The sequence below is a fragment of the Bombus vancouverensis genome, chromosome 12, assembly GCF_051014615.1.
Source record: "Bombus vancouverensis nearcticus chromosome 12, iyBomVanc1_principal, whole genome shotgun sequence".
Classification (NCBI taxonomy): domain Eukaryota; kingdom Metazoa; phylum Arthropoda; class Insecta; order Hymenoptera; family Apidae; genus Bombus; species Bombus vancouverensis.
In genome coordinates, this window is record NC_134922.1 from 8,630,237 (window position 1) to 8,650,155 (window position 19,919).

The window sequence follows — 19,919 nt, forward strand, 5'->3', positions numbered from 1 at the left end:
GATTTCAGAGCAAACTGGTTGAGACGGTGGTAAATTCTGCCGAGTACACGTGGTTCATCCTCGACGCGGAGAAGACGGGAAGGCAGCTTTTGGAAAAATCTGTTTGACGTGCGGCGAACGGTGAACGATAAACGACGAATGTGCGTGAAATTTGAATTTTTCTTGTATCTTGGCAGTTTTTAATTTTCACCTGTAAATTGCGCGCGGTTGTCTTTCGGCGAGAGATTCTTAGAATCACGGAATTCAAATTCGATAGGGAGAAATTAATTTCGGTTGGATCGATCCTGACTCTTAAAAATGTGAAATTAGATAAGGGGATTATTATGGCCAAGAGAGTGGCGATCTAATTAGCTTGATCTTCTTGATTAACAGGCTAACTTTCCAATTTTCGTAGGCAGCTAGAAGTTAGAAGTTAGAGCAGTTAGAAGTTTAGAGACTGAGAATGGTAATGATGGTTGTTATTCTACGAAGAGAATTCACAAATTGCCGATACATTATTCATCGATAGATACCATAAAGCTTTAACGTTTTGAATACTGAATACGAATATTGCGTATGACATTATTTAATTTAAACACAATCTGTTAAAATTTGTTTCCTAGAGCTGGAAAATATAAAAATCGTTAGCATAATAGTTTTCGTGCTGTTTTTGTGAAACTTTGAAAATTGTCCAAATATATATGTCGGGTTATCGTTAGGTTTAGGGGCGCGTAACGAATCTTCATTCGGACTAGCCATCGTTGTTGTACGATAGAGATTATATTTACTGATATAAATATGATTTTTACACGGTTTGACAAATAACCGTGATGATTAGACACTCGAGACGTTAATGACAATGTTCTTAGGTTCAATAACGAATCCACGGTCAACGGGGTAACTCTTTGTTAAACGTAGAATATATTTTGGAACACAAAGTAACATTTGCTGTGACGACAAGGTGATCGCAAGAATAAAAGACTGATGAAAACTTTCCTCTCCTTACGGTCGAGTTCGTTTTGTTATATATTGGCCGGGGATACCAACAAAATTCCAGCCGCCGTTGCTAGGCAGTTCCACGTAGCAGCGACATTGTTCCTGCCCGGGGTTTGATTGTTAATACAACGAGTGTCCCATAATATTGGCACTTCTCTGTTAGGTAAAAACGTTCATCCCGTGACCGTGGCTACGTTCAGCGACCAGTTGTGTCACCTCGTGCCCAAGCCCACTGTCATAAATCTCGGGTAAACACAATCAGATTGAATCATAACAACTACCCCTAAGTTTTATTATTTAAGTACAGCTATAATAAATAGTCTAGACTAAAGTATTGGGGATTTCCCCAAAAATTCTAAAGGAAAGGCCCCGATGTCTTTTCATCTCCGACATATATATACTACATAATTTCTTAGTACCTTCCTTCCGAACGAACGATCGATTGTGTCAGTTCAGCGCTGTAGTTTTTGGCAAGCTGGTCGGTTGGTGCTTTTAAAGTTCAATGGCAGACTCGCAAACGAGTTTGTTTGATCGATTAGAGGTAGTCGAGATCGTCTTGATTTTATTCCTTTTCAGAGCTAAATATATACGTTCACATTTGACTTTACCTTGTGAACACAACGTGATCATAAACTATGCATAATGCATAACGTATAAATGTAATGGAAATATATATGGAATAAAAATAGAAGATGAAATAAATTGACCAGCGTTCGAGCGTATCTATTCTGTTGGCACATGGCCTTTATAAAAATTGCTCCGATTATTCTCAACTTAATTGTCGTATGCGTACGATCTTACCCATGATAAAGCGTCACGTCGTTTGATACGATCGCGAAAATATTTCTGGCTGTAGAGTAAATCTGCGATAATATCACTAATTCGCGTATTTTTATGTCGAGTATTAAAAATTTTCCACTCTATTAAAGATATATCCCTCCCACTGTTCGTGTTATCATCTCTATAGATATAGAATAATATCTCTGTTCTATACTATTTTTTCATTGTTACTTAATTTTGAAAGGAATAATAGCTTCTGACACCATCTTCTTTCATCGTACGGCTTAAATGAGAAATAATGGCCGTTTTATCTCATTATCTGATTGTTCATCAAATTTAACAAATCTCGAGGCAACGAAAATCCAAATGATTTGTCAATAGATTTCACACAGAGTCGTCACGCTTCGGATCATTTTCTGTCTTTCTTTCGTATTTCTTCACATTTCCTGTCACTTCGACAACGTTAAACAGTTAAACTTGAACAGCTTGCATTCGTCTGTTTCGAAATTTTACCATTTTAATAGAAATTCGAAATTATATCGAAGAGTCAAGGAGAACTTCTCTGTGTTTACGTAATGCCACTTTGTGATCAAACAAGCGCATCAATAGCACCTTATCGCGAATTACGGTACACGAGGATGACGATGCACTCATTTTCCGGTAGAAGATTCGCCTTGCGGATCGTTACTCGATCACAGACGCTGCTTTATTAAGCGACATGGTCAGAACTCGAATATAGAACGATTTTGTCATCGCGCCAGGATGCGCGGCATCGACTAGCGACGTTTCTTCTCTTTTGACTTCGTCTCTTCTCACTTTGTCTCTTAGAGGCGAACAGAGGATGGTTGAAGATCGCGGCTGAAGATGCGACGAGTCGCAATTCTCGTCTTTTGTAAAGAAGCAATTAAAAGATTCGTAAGAATAAGCGCATCTTTGCGCGTGCTGGTCTTCTCTCAGGAAACGAATTTCAAAACGAAATATTCATCGTACTAAATAATTTTTATCAGTATCTTGTAGCTGTATATGGCAGAAGAATTTTTTTCTATAAATATTCCGATCTTCGTAAATGCTGCCCGTGTATGTTTGCATAATCTTTGTTCGATGTATTTCAATTTCTTTAAACGAAATATTCATCGTATCGTATTGCATATAACGTTATGAAAGTTATTTAAAGATTATAAATTATAAATTTTATCATGAAAGTTAATACGAGAATAAACTGATTGCTCAATTTGATACGTTTGAATCTGTCAGATTATTTTTCAACTGTATGTCGCATTAAGATACTTTTTCTCGGTCGTCAAATTGGTTAACCACGTAACATAATCATATAAAAGTGATAAACAAGTCACCAGGTATAGAGGCATCATGTTTTTCCTGTATGATCTGCATTTGCTAACTTCGATTAGGGTATATGCACATATTTCATCAATACGACTATCTCGAAAATGACAGTTGAGTATGATAGGAAAATCGATGAATTGGAAGTGTGACGTTCAAAGGAAATGACCTCGTCGGTTGCTTGGGCGTAACGAAGAAATAATAGAAAAAATAACAAGTAAATATACAATAGTAACGATAACGTTGACGATTGTGAAGTCTGCTGATAGCGTTCTTATCGATAGCAAAGCGGGACTGTAAAAAGCTTTGCGTTCTTGCATTGATATACATTATACGTACATATATATTTGCATGAGGAATACGCGAAAACACGGATTTTACATTACTTTTAATCGAATTTCTGTTGATTGAATTTGCCAGTGTACATTATCGTCCATAACGCTATGCGAGTTTTACCTGAGGAATTAATCGTAAATTAATAATCGAACCAACGTTTATTACGTTTTTATGGAAATAGCAGAATATAAATCTGAATTGTTAACGTTTGATATTAAGCATACATTTGTCATTAAAATATCGATGCGCGCATTAAGGTAATTGTTAACACGAAAGAATTTTCTTGATTCGATTAAAAATTTATAAAATTACAAAATTTGAAATGACAGACGTTGTCAACTTACCTAACATTTACACAAGGTTTTGCAATAATTACATCGGTTTCATTGCTGTATATTGTTCTTCAAGATTCAACTTAATTGCTATAATATCATATTTTATGTAGCTATGGCGATTACGAAGAATAAGATCATTGCAAATTGATTTATTCGTGACTGTATGATCAACACATTCATCTTTATTAAAATACCACCTGTATTTCTTTCTCATCGAAAGTGTCTTCGTTCTAAATAACGATGTTTGCTCTGGAACCGCCTTTGTTTTATGTGTTTAGTCATCTTATCGGAATATCTGAAATGCCAGTTGTATCAGCAGCATTACTTAAGCATGTTATTAAACGGACGTAATATATGCGTAGTAATGAATGTTAAACTAAGTACATCTTTTTGCAAAACAAGCAAATATTGCAGTACTTTTGAATTTGTGATATACATAGCGTTTCTCAAACGTACATATCGATCAAAAACTTCTTAAATAATTGAATTTCTTCTTCCTTAATATATTCTGTTTCAATATAATTTAATTTCTTTCTCAACATATTTATTAAAAATTGTTGGTTTGTTTAAGTCACTTGAGATATTACGTATACATATATTACTGAAGCAAGAAATCGATTGAAATCACGATAAGGGGAAACGCAATAGCGAGCGATTTTGCAAGGGTTTTAGCGAAATATTACAAAGTTCGTTAGTTGGTTAATTGGGCCGAGTTTTGAAATCTATTGTCTGATGTATCGGGAGATTTTCCATGGATATAAATTATCGAGGTCGTTTCGCCATCTGTTTTATACACGGAGTTATCTTTTCTATCGAAGTCGCAAAAAAAAATCGTACGAATAACTTAGCAACCAGTTTCTACATGAGTAAGGAAACACGCGATAAAGAGTACATTAGTAACCACGTAAAAACGCATTGACGTAATAGACTCAAGCTTATACTTCAAGAGCACCGTAATTAAAACACGTTTACACGGTAATCGTTAATATAATGGCTAATTGACTGATCAAATAGTTTTTTATCTCTTACGAAGCGTACGTTTTCGACAAATATCTTGTCGATTAAACCTTATCAATTTCCATGATGGCCACATTATATCATGCCGTATTTTCCTCTCTCAAATCTTTCAGATGACACATATAACTCGTAGGAAGTTGCTACTAGTGTCCGAATACTTTGACGATACGTGTAACTGCGAGGACGAGAAAGGCTGACATTTCTCATTTCGATTTTTTCTAGCGTTAATTAACTTTGCATCGTTTAACGATTAAAAGAGGCATCATTCGCCTCCATTCGGCGAGATGATCGACGAAGAATCGGGTTGTTAGACAGTTCGCTTTCTGTCACGAGTGATTTCAATTCCTGGGATACTGCTCGTACGAAGAACAAGAGCAAACCGAGCCAGATAAAAAGGATTCCTAAGGTAAGAGAGCCTGCCAATTGTTCGAGGGTCCCTTAGTTTGAAATTCTTTTACCTGCAGCCCTTCTCCTTTTATCCGCATTTATCCATATAAGTCAGCCTCTTTTTGCCCTAAACTAGTTAATCTACCTTGGACGAAGCCTTCGTGGAATCGTTGGCCAGACTTCAATCGAGGCAAGAATGTAATCGTGTAACCTTGATCTTCGCGTGCAACAGCCGCTTCAAAATTTATATTCTTAATTCTTCTTTGATATACTTCGTTGTTAATTGTAGGATAAAGTTTCAGCATGTTTTGTGTTTCTTAGTTTTAGGATGATGTTAATCTCGGAACGCTACAGTAGGTACACTTACTGGCTTTTGTTTTACCCATTTTCTAGAGAAGCTCTTTGTTACTTATACTTCCTGCATCCTTTTTGCAAGTATACGATATTATTACAAGTTGTTTTACAGGTTAAAAATGATCAGTGTTGATATATCATTTTGCAGTAATATTCTATCATCAGTAACAGTTCTGACAATAGAGTTTCAGAATAAGTATGTTTGACGCGCGATGAAAGATGTTTATGGGATACATTCTATTACACATATTTCATTCATTTTATTATACAATTTGTTATTAGTCGGCTGTAAGTCAATCATCTTACTATGAACTGTCGTGAAACGTCTTAATGATATCGGAGATTAATTTCTAACGTATAAAATGGTAAAAATTGTTTATATAATAGAATTTTACAAGCCATAACTTGTAACTTGTAAATTTACCAATGTTATTAAGTAATAGCTTACCATGCAAGAGGATTCTGAGAAATTAGAGTATTTCAAGATTAATACACAGTGGATACAAAAAGAATCTGCATGTCGCTGTACATATTACGAAATTTACATAATTAATTAGCTTATACCAAGTATAATCAAATTTTGTGTCAACTAGTGGTACTTTCACGTATATTATAAAAATTTGATACTACGAAAATGAAACGTAGAATTTGTTAAAGGAACGTTTTACTGGACGATAATGGTACGCGCAAATCCTCTTTATAGCCACTCTAATTAAAAAATATTATTCGAATCTTACTTATATATCCAACACACGTATTTTTGACGTTCTGATGATATTTAATCGACAGAGACGTTAACGATCATCACTAAACAATGTCACTAAGCGTATTTATCTCGACGAAACGATACGGCAATATGCTAAGCACCTACGAATAAGACTGTCATCCAGGATCCCGAGACAAATAATGTGTATCTCTCAACGCATTCCACGTGATTCGTTAAACAAGAAAATCCAATTGCAATTTAATTAACCTACCTCATACTGATTCTATTGATTGATAAGAAAAAAGAACCTTGAAGTAAAGAGACACCCTAGTCTATATATACGTTGACGTATCACGCAAAGACCTCAACTTCAGAGTTTTAATCGCCAAGAACAATATTAGCGATCTTAAGTAAAAGTTTCCGAAAAATTTCCGTGTTTACACCGGTACGAACGTTCCGAGCAACAAAAGAGACAATCTGCCTTCTCCCGACGGAATTTTTTATCGTGTTTGTTGTATAACCAGCATTGTATTATCCTGATAGTGAATTTGTCTGGTCGTGGAAGGAATGCAAACGTGGTTCCTTCCGTCAGCTAGACAGTTGAGGACGAGCGTTCACGACCGACAGGTGTGTTGCGTGATTGTTAAATTTGCGATTAATCACGACGCGTTTTGCGGCTAATTATGGCCGCGTTTTGGCAAATCGACCGATTACGCGGCAAATTGCGACATTTCCGTCGAGAAATTAGATTCTCCGCGATTCTCATCCGCGGATTGTGACAATTATTTCGCGCTCCCTTTCGTAACTCTGTTCTCGCTGTTTTGTCATCTGGATTTTTTTTTTATCGTTGCCCGCTGGTTCAGCCACAAATTACAACATTCGCGTACGATGAAATTCATACTCGTGCTTAATATTAGGTTGTCGCATACAGTTTGCCCGTCGTTTCGTTTGTATACAGAATGTGTCCTTGGAGTGTGTGGTTTTCGTAAAACGAAGCTATATAGCGTGTTCTACGAGTAAAACTAGGAAACGGATGTCGTATAAACACAAGTTCATGAGTACTTTATTAAAACTCCGAGAAAAAGTACGAAACGAGTCTCTCGGAAGGCAAACTGATCAACTCCGCTTTTCGTAAGTTTCTCGATTTCATTACATGTTTGGACACGTGATTGATATTGGACTTGGCGAGGAAACGAGCTGTTTGCTTCCACGGGTTTATTTATTGCAAGAAAATATACATAAATTAGCGTGAATCCGCAGGTATTAAAAAATTGTAACTTTAAAAACAATTTCCTTCGCTTCGTAATTTATGGAGTTAATCAGTACGGCTTGTGAGCGGCTGAAATAACAATGAACCGATGCTTTATTCGATCGATGATATTCATGTTAATGATGTTTATGTCAATTTCGCTTCAAAGTAATTGAATAACAAGTTCAATTTGGGATACTTGGCATGAGCAAGTTATCAGTATTAAATATGGAATTGTTATCTAATTCTCTAGAGCTGACAGAAGATAACAATGAAATATCTTACACTGTAGATGTTTATGAATTTATGGAAAATTTTCAAACATGAAAAAACGCAGAATGCAGATAAGAAATTTCTATTTAGGCGTTGTTTGTTTGGTTACATTAGTTTTACTTTTGTTTAGTTCTACATTTGTTTAGATCCACGGTTTATCTATCGGATATTCAAAACATTGAATTTTACAATCATAAATCTGATAACCGACTTTAAGCTTTTCTTAAGCATTGCAAAACGGTATAAAAAAGTATGATAAAAATATATCTAAATGGATGAACGTAAATTGAATTTGTAAAATATACTTCTGCAGCAACCTAATATTTAGTATCTTGTACAGATAGCGTAACAGTCTTTATAAGCTATCATTACATCTCACAGATAAGTCATCAAGTCACGTTGCTGTTTAGTAATCTAAACGTTTCATGGCCAAGTAGTCTATACGTTTCAAGGTAGAAATTAATTGTTGAAATTCGTGGAATGTAGGAAAAGAAAGAAGAATAATACGCTGCCTACAAATTTGCAGAGTGTCACGCACAATTGGGCCAAGTCACAGCGTTCAAACGGTGAAAGATAGGAAAAAGCATTAGGAAAAGTTAAATGGTTCGAGTGAATGGCGCAATTGTTTCGTCCGAAAGTGGAGACGTTTTAAAAATTTCAAAGCCACCTCTACTTTTTTATATGGAACTACACATTTTTTTATACACTATTCGATGCATTTTTTAATTCTCTACAGAAAAGCATCGAGGTACATTCGAGTCGAAAAATTAGTTTAAAGGATATCTTAATCTTAACTTGTGACACTTATCGTATAAAAGACAAGGAGAAACGATACAGTGCTTTTATGCTCATGTTTCCCTTGTCTTGCATCAATTGCTTGTCTTGCTCAATTTGATGAAATCAACATCGAAATATTTTTTAGACTATCATTTTAAATATAAATATCTTTTGAAATGGTTTCCATATAAATATCATTTAAAAAAAAACGTAAGTGACCTTAAAATCTTCGACGAGCCTTCACTTTTGGAGAAGTTAACCGCACCACGTGATGTATCGTTCGAAGTTATTTAATTTTTCCTAATCAGGTCCGTTTCCATTTTCTGTCATTTTAACGCCACGGCTTGGCTCAGTTTTCTCAGACACTTTACATACGATGTCACGATGAATTAGACCATTAATCATTCCGTCAATCGTCCCTCCCAGCGAATTAATTAATGCCAAATTAGTTCTGTCAGCGGCGAATGATAAATTCACTGTACTGTTACGAAACAACGCGATAATGATATCGCGATTGCTTTAACCTAATTACACATAAAGGACGGTTATTGTTTCCGAGGATCTGAAGGGATTGAAAGAATAGGCTGTTTGTCCACGTTTAATTTTTTCAGAAGCCAAATTGATCGCCACCGCTTTTTCTACGTCCTTAGATTTCATGAAACAGGTATCATTTTCAATTATTTTAACGGTTACTTTTGAACGGTTATTAACGACACACAGCGATCTAATCGCTCGAGGTTTACAACGAAGCCAACATCGTTGTTTTTCTCTAATCATTATTTTTCAATTTATCATTCAATTAACTTCCGAAAGACACGCGTGACCAATAATCAAGCCTGTAGCTTTTATTTATGTATTTCAAGAAATATTTGTTTTGACATTGTATGTATCTACAAACCTTTACTTTACACACTTTACACACAGGTAGCCATCTAACAGAAGAATTAAATGAAATAGATATAGTAGACCGATAATCTCATTTAGTGTTCCTCTTTGCTGGTTTACTTAGGCTATCTGCATCAACGATACGTATTCATCCTCCTATTAGCTTTGACAATGCAATACACGCCAAGAAGAACCTGCAAACAGCTTGACATTTTGAGAACCGTATGCTGTGACAAGCACATAGTCCGAATTGCCGCGTATTTCTGCACAGTGACCGAAAAGATTCCAAAGATCGCTCGGAAAGTTCGTTGCGATTTACATTTCTATTCGATATACATTTATGCCATTTCGTTCCATAAGCTTTCTTCATCTTTCACGTAACTCCAATATTCCATCCTTCCAGAAGGGCTCAGGTTCCTTCGGCGAAAACCTTTCCAATATGATTTTTTATGTCGACTTTATAACGAACTTTTCGAGCAGCATTTAACACGTGTAATATTTTATTAAAAATCAACGAACATATTTAGAGATGTTTCTAGTAATGTTTTTCAGTGTGATATGCTTGAAAACAATTTCCCCGACGGAGAGGTGCTAAGGAAAATTTATTATTTTATTAAATTCCTTAAAAATCCGAACGAACCGACCAAACAATATTACATCTGATATATTGACAATGGTTTCGTATTATTCAAGCATGTAATGTGAAAAACACATTCATAACGCTTTGTTTATAGCGTCCATTGCTTCTTTTTATTGCCTTATTTAACAGTAGTTAACATTTTTATACGTAATACGTGAATTCGCGTCTCCAGTCCGCGAAGCGTTAAAAGAAACCTAAAGACAAGCTTAAGACAAGATATATACAATTTCTATCGTAGAAAGTCAATCCAAACACTATGCAACAACAACAACTATTCATATCGTTTAGAAAGATTGAATATGTATTCTTTGATCTTTGTTCGTAAGAAGATCGCATAGATCGACGGTCCAGACTAATCTTGGTTAACGTTACGTTCGAACATATTCCTTTCAGATTCTCCTTTCTCTTAAAAGTCGTCGAATAAGACTCGACGAAGTTTCACGTTTCAATGTGCAAACTTGAAAGCTCGAGCAGTGATCGCGAGAGCCTTCGTCGTAGTGCCTAATATCGTCTAAACCTTGGTACGAACTAGTTTCCAACTATGAATGCAGGACACGTTATTTCGTTCTCGTAGAGAAACTCGAGGGAAGCGACTTGGATGCGGTGAAGAAGATTCCAGAGACGTAATTCCTGGAGGAGAGCCGCGACGTTCCCGATGCACGAATTCAATCCACGATGCTTCCGTTTTTGCTGTTACCGTTTCTGCTTCAGATATGTTACGGATTCACCGGAAGGGGACTGTATTATCCGGGACGATCGGATTTATTCGAGTTGTCGGTGATACACCTAAATGATTTCCACGCGAGGTAAGCCGCATGCTTGTCTTTCATAACACGCGTTTTAATTGTAAAACGAATTAAACTTCACTGATTTCATTTTCTGGCTATTTTATAAAATTCTTTCGAGAAGATTGAATATTGCAGGAGAGCTTGAAGGAACTTGAGTAAAAAAATAACGAAACGTTTTTCGTGAAGCTATCTCTGGGATATCTGCCAGAAAGCGATCGAAAGAAATTAATAAAATGGCAAACTGTTTTTAAATTTGTTCGTTAAAATCGTCATATTTAAACAGCAAGTTTGTATAGTAGAATATGTAGTAAATGGTAAGATGCGTTGTTCCTATGTCTTTTAAGAAATAATTTCGATTTAATAATCTGACGATTCCGCAGGAAGGTAGTGCGCGTTTCTTCTAATTACTGATTCAATCTTGATTTCTGATTGTTTTACAAAATCCATATATATAGTTACTACAAAAAAGCCGAACGGCAGAATGTATATTATATATTCAGTGAATGGTAATTCAATGAGAACGCGAATGACGTTGCGAGAATCGAAAAATCTGGGTCAATGGAAACGTTTTATGTTAATGTTGCTGTTGTACACATACTAAGTTTATTATTCGCGATAATTGTTTGTACTGTTAGGATGCAGAGGAAATAGCGTATTAAGTATTGACAAGGAAGCCTAATCTTTCTCCGACCTGCTAGGATTAAGTTAGTACAAATTAACTAATTAATCAATTTACAAGTTACAACTTATACTTAAAGGTACCCCATTGGGGATAGCCACCCACATGATAATCAAACAGCTAAGAAATTCTACCAAATGTCCAAATTGGACAAATTGTGAATGTGAAATATTAAATAAATAAAAAAAAAAACTTATACTTAAAGATATGTAATATATTACTAATATATCATTTATATAGTAATGGTATTTGCAAAGTACGCTAATGATATTAGTGATTAGCCTTGAACAGAGAAATTAATATTACAACGAATATTATATTCCGTATATTTCACGTTCTATTTTTGTACACTGTATGCATTCTCTGCATTTTTAAATTAAAACATAGACATCCATATCTACAAACACGACATGAAATTTTATTACACTTCCACAAACAATGATTCACGATAATTCGCATCGAGTGATGTTTTCAATACAAAATGATTTGTTGAATTGATCATATTGATCGATCGTAAACACGTCGATGGTTAATACACGATGCATAAATAACATCGATAACTGCCGTAATTAACAATTTTATGATCGAATGACGATTCGCATTAAAGGAGAGACACTACGTAGAAAAGGGGAATGAAAATCGGTTACATAATCGACTGGTCGTTCAACAATGGAAACGGAATTCTAAAAGCGTGAGCTGCTTGATTTCCGAGGTCTCAGCAAGTGAAATCTCAAGGTCAGGGACGCGATGATTCGGACTGATCATGACAACTCTTTTTTATCGCGTTCGTTTTTCTATTAACGAGCTTCGTCTTGCTCAATATCCACCCTCGACGCGAGTTTCCATTCTGTTCGAGTAATATTTGTACTCGATTTGTACATTTGTACTGTATTTGTTTTTTCGGAATTCGATTATAGCATCATGAAAGTATCGCGAAAGTATCTGAACACTCACCATGGAGAACCGTTATCACCATATTGTACGCATTGTATGAAACATTACGAAATTTCATTGCCACTATAACGAGACGATATTGTCTACGTTCGTAAAATTTGTATCAGTCTGAAAACGTGTACAAAAGTAACAAGATAGTCGTTGCAAAAGTACATACGGTAAAAAATTAGTACACAGGCTGAATATTCATTTTAAGCGTATAACTAGTTTCAAGCATAGTTCTGAATATAGCGATTTACTAATACGATGAATGGTTGACTGTCAAAGATAATAAATAAATCATGACATGAAATATTTTGTAACTTTTACGTACATATTGTTCTGATATTTTATCGATATAACGATGACAATCGAGTCTCATTAGAATGCTAATAAAATTTCAAAATGTTTTACGCAATATACGTGTTAAAGCTTCCTGTGGTAACTATTAGAATATTATTTCTATCTGTTGACATCATCTTTTGCGAACCACTGTATAACTCAAACTTATTCACGAAGGAAAATATTTTCTAGATTCGAGCAAACAGGCCCTCGATCCGAAGCGTGTCACGAAGGCGAGGAGAAGGATTGCGTCGGTGGAATCTCAAGAGTCTCCACGGCAGTGAATCGTTTAATGAATGAAAGGCCGAATCCAATTTTCTTGAACGCTGGCGATCACTATCAAGGGACACTGTGGTACAACGTTCACCGTTGGAACGCGACTGCCACCTTCATGAACATGTTACCGCACGATGTTATGGTAAGACGGCCTCATGAAATAATCACGCGAAAACAAGTATGTTGAGGCTGAACTATCGCCAATTATCAGCACGAGAGAAGAGATTTTAAATATGTGATAAGGAAAAAACATTTTATTTTTTTCTATTAATTCGAAACGAAACTTGAGGCGCATCGTGATAATTAAAGACAACCAAAGTAACAAAATGATAATCGTCCCAGGAAATAAATGACAGAGATGGAGTTAGAAACGATGGAGATAGAGTCTTTCGAAGAACGATGTAAAAGTGGAACTAAACTGGAGAGACGATAAACTGATAAAAAAGAATAGGAAAAGGGGTTTCTTTCCGCTGTTGATCGGTCGATTGGTTTAATTGGGTCAAAAAGTTAACAATCGATCATTCGAACGTGGCTCGTTCTCGTCGTTAAACGAAATTTAATGTTTGAAACCGATGGAGCTGAATTTATCGTGTCAAATTTGGTCGATGAAGCCACGGGAAAACATGGTTTCGCTCGTGATCGCGTAACAGTCTGTTAATTAAATTGATCCAGATATTGAGTGCGAGGATCTACGCGACCGAGTCAGTAAATTTCTGACGATCATGGAAGATTATAGTTTTGTTGCAAAAGAAGGTCGATTGATTGTAATAATTGCGGAATTGGAAATTGCAAATGGTAACTTATAGATAATAATAAAATAGTGGTAATAACTACATAAATGTTGATAACTTATATCTCTTTATTTGATAATACAAAATCTGATATGTAAACATGACATTCTTAAATCGTACCGATAATAATCGATAATCAATGTTATCTCAGTTTATTTAGATTTCGTAGATAAAATCATTTAATAAAATAATAAAATAAATTGTAGATAGAGTTCGTACTTAGAATTATTAGAAGAGAAGATTATAAGACGATTAAATTTTCAGACAATAGGAAACCATGAATTTGACGATGATATCGAGGGAGTGGTTCCGTTTTTAAAAATGGTCAAGGCACCAGTAGTAGTCACCAATATCGATGCAAGTGAAGAGCCAACAATGCAGGTTAGTACATTATACTATAACTAAGGTTTCCATTGAAATTTCAAACCTGAAGCATGAATGTTGCTGCAATATTTTTAGGGGCTCTATAAGAACAGCACAATCATTGAAAGGAATGGCACGAAGATCGGAGTCATCGGCGTTATTATATCGACCACGGATGTTCGTATCGAATTTTAATTTCACGTTTGATTAATCCTTCGTCGACGTAATCGAGCGAATCATGAGTTTTTTTTAAAGGATAGAATGCACTTGCAACATTAAGGTCTCGTCATCTCCCAATATTGACTAATTAACTGAAGATATTTTGTTTAAGATCAATATAGAAAGTAATAATTCCAAGTATTTTATCGTTTAACGATACTAAACTAATAATACTAAAATTTAATCGAAATTCCAAACAGAGGATAACGCTATGTATTTTAAGAAGGTATTTAAAAATTCAAGAACATCTAGATTTCGTTTTTGAAAATATTCCGGAAGGAGATTTAACAGAAACGAAAAAGAAAGATTGTTTTGGATTAACTGGCAGATCATTTCGATTTTTATTTTATGCTAAATAGGATAAACAAAAGTTTGATAATTAAGTAACGAAATAACTGGAAGAAAAATTGTTTGCTTATTTAGATAAACTAATAGAAACGACATCTTCAAAACGACATCTGATAAAATAATATGTTCGTTAAATGATTATTTTCTAAATATTTTATTCGATTAGTCTAACATAATCGAATATGATGTATTGTATTTGAATAGTTGAATAATTTAATAGCTGAAACTTATTTCACATTCAACGAGACAAACCATCAGTGTATTCTTAATTTATCTTGTTTCTCTTATGGCCTTATATATGAATGAGATAAAAATGGTCATAAAAGTCACTATTAAACTATATTTTAATCATCAATACGTTTAAACGGATTCCAAGAAGCACGGAGATAATTGCACGAGACAGAAAACGGGAGAAGATTACGTTGACGAAGGTTTAACCGGAAGAGTGATTCGACGTTACTCTGGTCCTTAATTGAAACTTACAAATTACCAGACAATTTCCATTACCGGGAAATTAAAGTTTCTGGATGAGGTGGAATCGGTGAATGACGAGGCACGGAGATTGAAGTCCCGAGGGATCGACATTATTATCGTTTTAAGCCATTGTGGATTGGATGTGGACAGAATAATGGCAGCCAAGTGTCCTCTGATCGACCTTATCGTTGGTGGACATTCTCATACGTTTCTTTATTCAGGTAATCACTACATTTGCAAGTATTCGATAGTATTCTGTTTATCTCGATTAAGATAAATATACTTTTGTTTTTTGTTAAAACAAGTTGTTCATCGAAATACTGTATTATTGGAACTGATACACTCTTGCCATTGTTGTCTTGAATTTTATATAGTTTTTCTAGATCAGCTTTTTTTTCTTCGTTTCTCTTCAATTTCCTTTTAAGACTCTTCTAAAAATAAAATCTAGATATCCTCGAACTTTTCAAGTATTTTTTAAAATACGTGATAGTTATCCTGTATTTGGAATATTAGTTAAACATATTGATTAACATTTTCTATTATCCTGCAGTATTCATCGTCCCAAATGTTCAAATAGAACAGTACTGAAAGTTTGTATATAGTTAGCAGTCATGCAACCTTCGACGATGGCCATGGCCAGCTCTGCCTCTAAAATAATCGAATATAAACTCGTAAAGAAAGATGACTCATTGTACCACCGCAAAGAGAATAATTTACTGAAAACCTTGCAACGGTATTTCAAACAGAAGATACGCGAAACAAAATATTATAAGTTGAATCATTTTGAATTTTATACGAATCATATCGTAGGTAAATGATATACTTCTTCGTATGATCGATCAGGAAGGAAAATATCAAACACTTAATCAGAGAATTCATATGTTACGATCTAACGATCATCTTCGTTCTACCCTCAAAAATAAATAAGAATATTTATATTCCTTTATTTTTTTATTAGAGTGGCTTTTAAAAAATAAAATAGTGGTTTTAAATTAGAGTGCTAAAATAAATTAGAGTGGTTTTTAAAATATTATTTTATTACTATTATTATCGTCATTTTGCTTAGACTACTGTGATTATCCCGTGAACAAATTTTTAAATAGTATTACTATTAGTATAGTTATAGTATATTATTATTAGCATATTATGTGTATATTTTATCAGACCATAGCGATCATTTGCTGGAAGATCTTATTTCTATTAATTGTTAAACGCTCGTGTCGATAAAATACTTATCATTTAGGACCAGCCCCTTTCATCGACGAGCCAGAGGATGAATATCCCGTGGTGGTGGTTCAAGAGGAGACCAACAGAACAGTGTTGATCGTTCAGGCAGCTGCTTTCACAAAGTTGGTAATTTGTTCTCGATAAAAAAAGAAACTGCCTGTTGTTTCGTCTACTTCTCTTCTAGAAAATGAGGAAGTGGTTTCCTGTTTGTGCCAGGTACCTGGGGAACTTGACGGTGTGGTTCGATGCGGATGGCGAGGTGGTTGATTGGGACGGAAATCCGATTCTCCTTGATTACTCTATCGAGGAAGGTAAGAATAAATATCTGCTTTTATTATATGTACACATTATACCAAACATTTAGGGGATAGTTACTTTTTTGTATCAATCAAGTAAATGAAAATGAAGGAATCTTGTAATATTGATGAAATTTTAAACAATTACCTCTTAACTTGTACTTTATTTATATTTTTCTGACTGGAAGAATCGATTTTTTTTTGATTTGTTAGGTATTAATCAAAATTAATATTTTATTAATTGAGAATGTGTTCTTTCGTGAAACGTAGTTAGATGATCACTTATCAAAATGTTCCTCCAGATCCTGAGATGCTGAAGGCTTTGGCACCATGGAAAGTAAGGGTAGATGAGAAGGCAGGAACGAAGATTGCTCGAACGAGAGTTTTCCTCGACAATAAATGTCGCAGAAACGAATGCAACCTTGGAAATTTGATCACAGACGCCATGGTCGATGCTGTATGTCACAAATATTTCGTCTGTCCCCTGGAATTAACGATTAAAGAATTATTTTGAGGCAAATTAAAGCGATGTCTATACACGGATTTTCTAATGAAATGTGTTTGCTAAATGATCGTAGTATGTGGAGAGAGCAGAGAATAAAACTGTGTGGACATACGCTGCGGTTGGTGTTTACAATCCTGGAGGAATACGCGCTCCTATAGACTCCATAGGTCAAGATATCACGTTTGCCGATCTGATAATGGCTCAACCTTTCGAGAACACTTGGGACATCCTCGAATTAAAAGGCAGCTGCATTCTGCAGGTATAACATTTTATCTTAATTCACATTAATTTAAAGAAACTTAATATCGGCCGGAGCATGTGCCGTAACTGGAACTGCTTCAATTACACAGCAATTAATTCGGCGAAAAATATTTCGAATAAAAGTCGAATGGTTTCGAGAAAGTATAATTTCACTTAATTAATTTGTTTTGTATGTAGACACGTGAAGTGTCCATTTACGAAGCCGTAATCACAAATCGTTTCTGAAATTATAATACAATAAATTGTTAATATACGTACGTATGTAATCTTTTGCTAAATTTTCTAAATGGAATTCTATTATAACTATATAAATATATAATTTCACCGAAAAGTCCTTCCAATTACGTGCTTCACCCTGTGTGTGTTCATTATTAGAAAGCTATAGCTTATTTTAGAGAAGATTGTACGAAACGAATGAATTTACTTTTTACAGAAAGCGTAATCAACTTTTACGTTTTTATGTTTACATACTTTTACGTTCCAGCTCCTATCAACGAGCACCGTTTCTACCGACGTGTAACAAGTGCTGCCATGCGCTAGGCTCTCGTTCTCTTTTGCTTTCCCTGTGTCCTCCTCAAAGCCAACTAACTTATATATAGATATCTGATAAATATTTTATTAATATATACCGTGACGTTATATATTTAATTTAACCATTTCAGATCCTAGAAATGGAAGAAGATATTTTAATATGGTCAGGGCTAAAAGTGGTTTATAAAATAAAAGGAAATTCCAGGAAGGTGGAGGATGTCAAAATAAGGTGAGTACTTACATTTTCACCGATAACTTCGATAAATCTTCGTAATTCGCGTATTCTTCCAGATGTAGAGCTTGCGAGGTACCAAGGTACGAAGAGCTGGTGTTAGATCAGTGGTACAGAATTGTACTTCCAACCTTCTTAGTCCAAGGTGGGGATGGATTCGTCCCATTCGAAACCTGTGGTAGAAATCACGAAGTCGGTTACTTGGACTGGGTAGTATTGTCTAAATACATGAAGAAGATCAGCCCTATATTAACCGGACGAGATCGTCGAGTGATCTTTTTAGATGGAAATAGTTCTTAGTTAGCTCGGTAAATATTCATTTTCTTAGCAAAACAATAGGTAAGGAAGATTCAAAGACTTTCTAGAATCATATTTCGCAAACTGATATTAATATCACAGTATCGTAAAGTGCATTTAATCTAAAATGAACTTGTGCAATATAAATGTAAATTTAATAAAAATGCTATTTCATAATCTCGCTTGTTCGTTCGCTTCATTCCTTCGATAATACACAGGATAGCTAGCAAGGTACTAACTGATAAGGAAATTTAATTACTTGAGAACGATAACAGATAACTTTAATCTACTTCTTTTTCATGTTACGAAAGAAACGTTAAGCACATTAAGGGAGAGAATTAATGATAAAACGATTCAAAATGTCCAACATTCTTGGCAATCACGGTAGTGAAGCAACTCTGGGAATCATAACGACTTAAGATTAAATTACTTAATTTCGGAATTTTTAATTTTATCGAATTTCATTACTAATTAAATTAAATTATACATAAATTATCATCTATAACTCGAACGATACTTAATATTTACGAGCGATAATCCCTAAAGGATAATAAATCTTTAAATAATAATAACGATATTAATAAAAAATACATAAAAATAGAATAATAATAACGATTATGACTATTAAATGCTCAAAGAATATTTAAAAGCTAAAATTAGTCAGTACCCGGTGTCTCGCCGCTCACCCTCTATCTTTCAAAGCGGCAGAAAATCGAATTACGACAGATCGATCAATTTCGTTCGATTTCAACGAGGCATTTGCTAAAAAGCTTTTAATGAAAAAGCGACGACGAAGAGGTCGCGATATCGTGGTATCGTCGTGAAAGCAGGAAACGTCCGCTCGCTTATCTCGCGGTATCTGGACATCGCGGCAGGTGAAGCATTTAAATAATATATCGAACAGGTGAAATAGCAGCTGTTCGTCTGCATCGCCCTCCGCCAGCACGCGTGAACAGCTTTGTAGTGCCGCGAGAACTCTCTTTTTTCGCTCGAAATTCGCGTTTCACGTTCTCCTCTTACTGTGACACAGTTTCTTCAGAGTCCAGTCTTTCTCGTTTTCAAACACGATTTCCAGACATCTGGAAAACATTAGCTTCCTACATTTAACTCATAGCATCACGCCAGTTCATACACGTGTTAATAATTCACTTGTACATTACATAAAAATCAATTTCAAGGTTATTCCAATATACGATTCGCGTAACAGTAATTCACGAGATAAACGTCAAGAAACTAATACTTGTAGCTTCGTTGCTCTGTTCCATTTTCCCAATTTACGAACCTGATCAATATCCCATTCTA

At 35.0% G+C, this 19,919-nt stretch overlaps 1 protein-coding gene across 4 annotated transcripts; it reads left to right on the forward strand.

Annotated features, from left to right (window-relative positions):
* The first annotated feature begins 32 nt into the window (after window positions 1-32).
* LOC117155358 (apyrase) lies at window positions 33-18,794 on the forward strand. 4 transcript variants are annotated; one of them, XM_033331257.2, is made up of 12 exons: window positions 33-140; window positions 10,630-10,861; window positions 12,990-13,215; window positions 14,129-14,245; window positions 14,324-14,404; window positions 15,288-15,489; window positions 16,512-16,617; window positions 16,712-16,806; window positions 17,094-17,248; window positions 17,370-17,555; window positions 18,220-18,317; window positions 18,380-18,794. In XM_033331257.2, the coding sequence occupies exons 2-12, from the start codon at window positions 10,731-10,733 to the stop codon at window positions 18,618-18,620; spliced, it is 1,638 nt and encodes a 545-aa protein (XP_033187148.1). In that variant the 5' UTR covers window positions 33-140; window positions 10,630-10,730; the 3' UTR covers window positions 18,621-18,794. The 4 variants fall into 4 exon arrangements, with proteins under 4 accessions (XP_033187148.1, XP_033187147.1, XP_033187144.1 ...); XM_033331256.2 differs by lacking the exon at window positions 33-140 and adding an exon at window positions 5,033-5,190; XM_033331253.2 differs by lacking the exon at window positions 33-140 and adding an exon at window positions 6,603-6,858.
* Window positions 18,795-19,919: the final 1,125 nt, after the last annotated feature.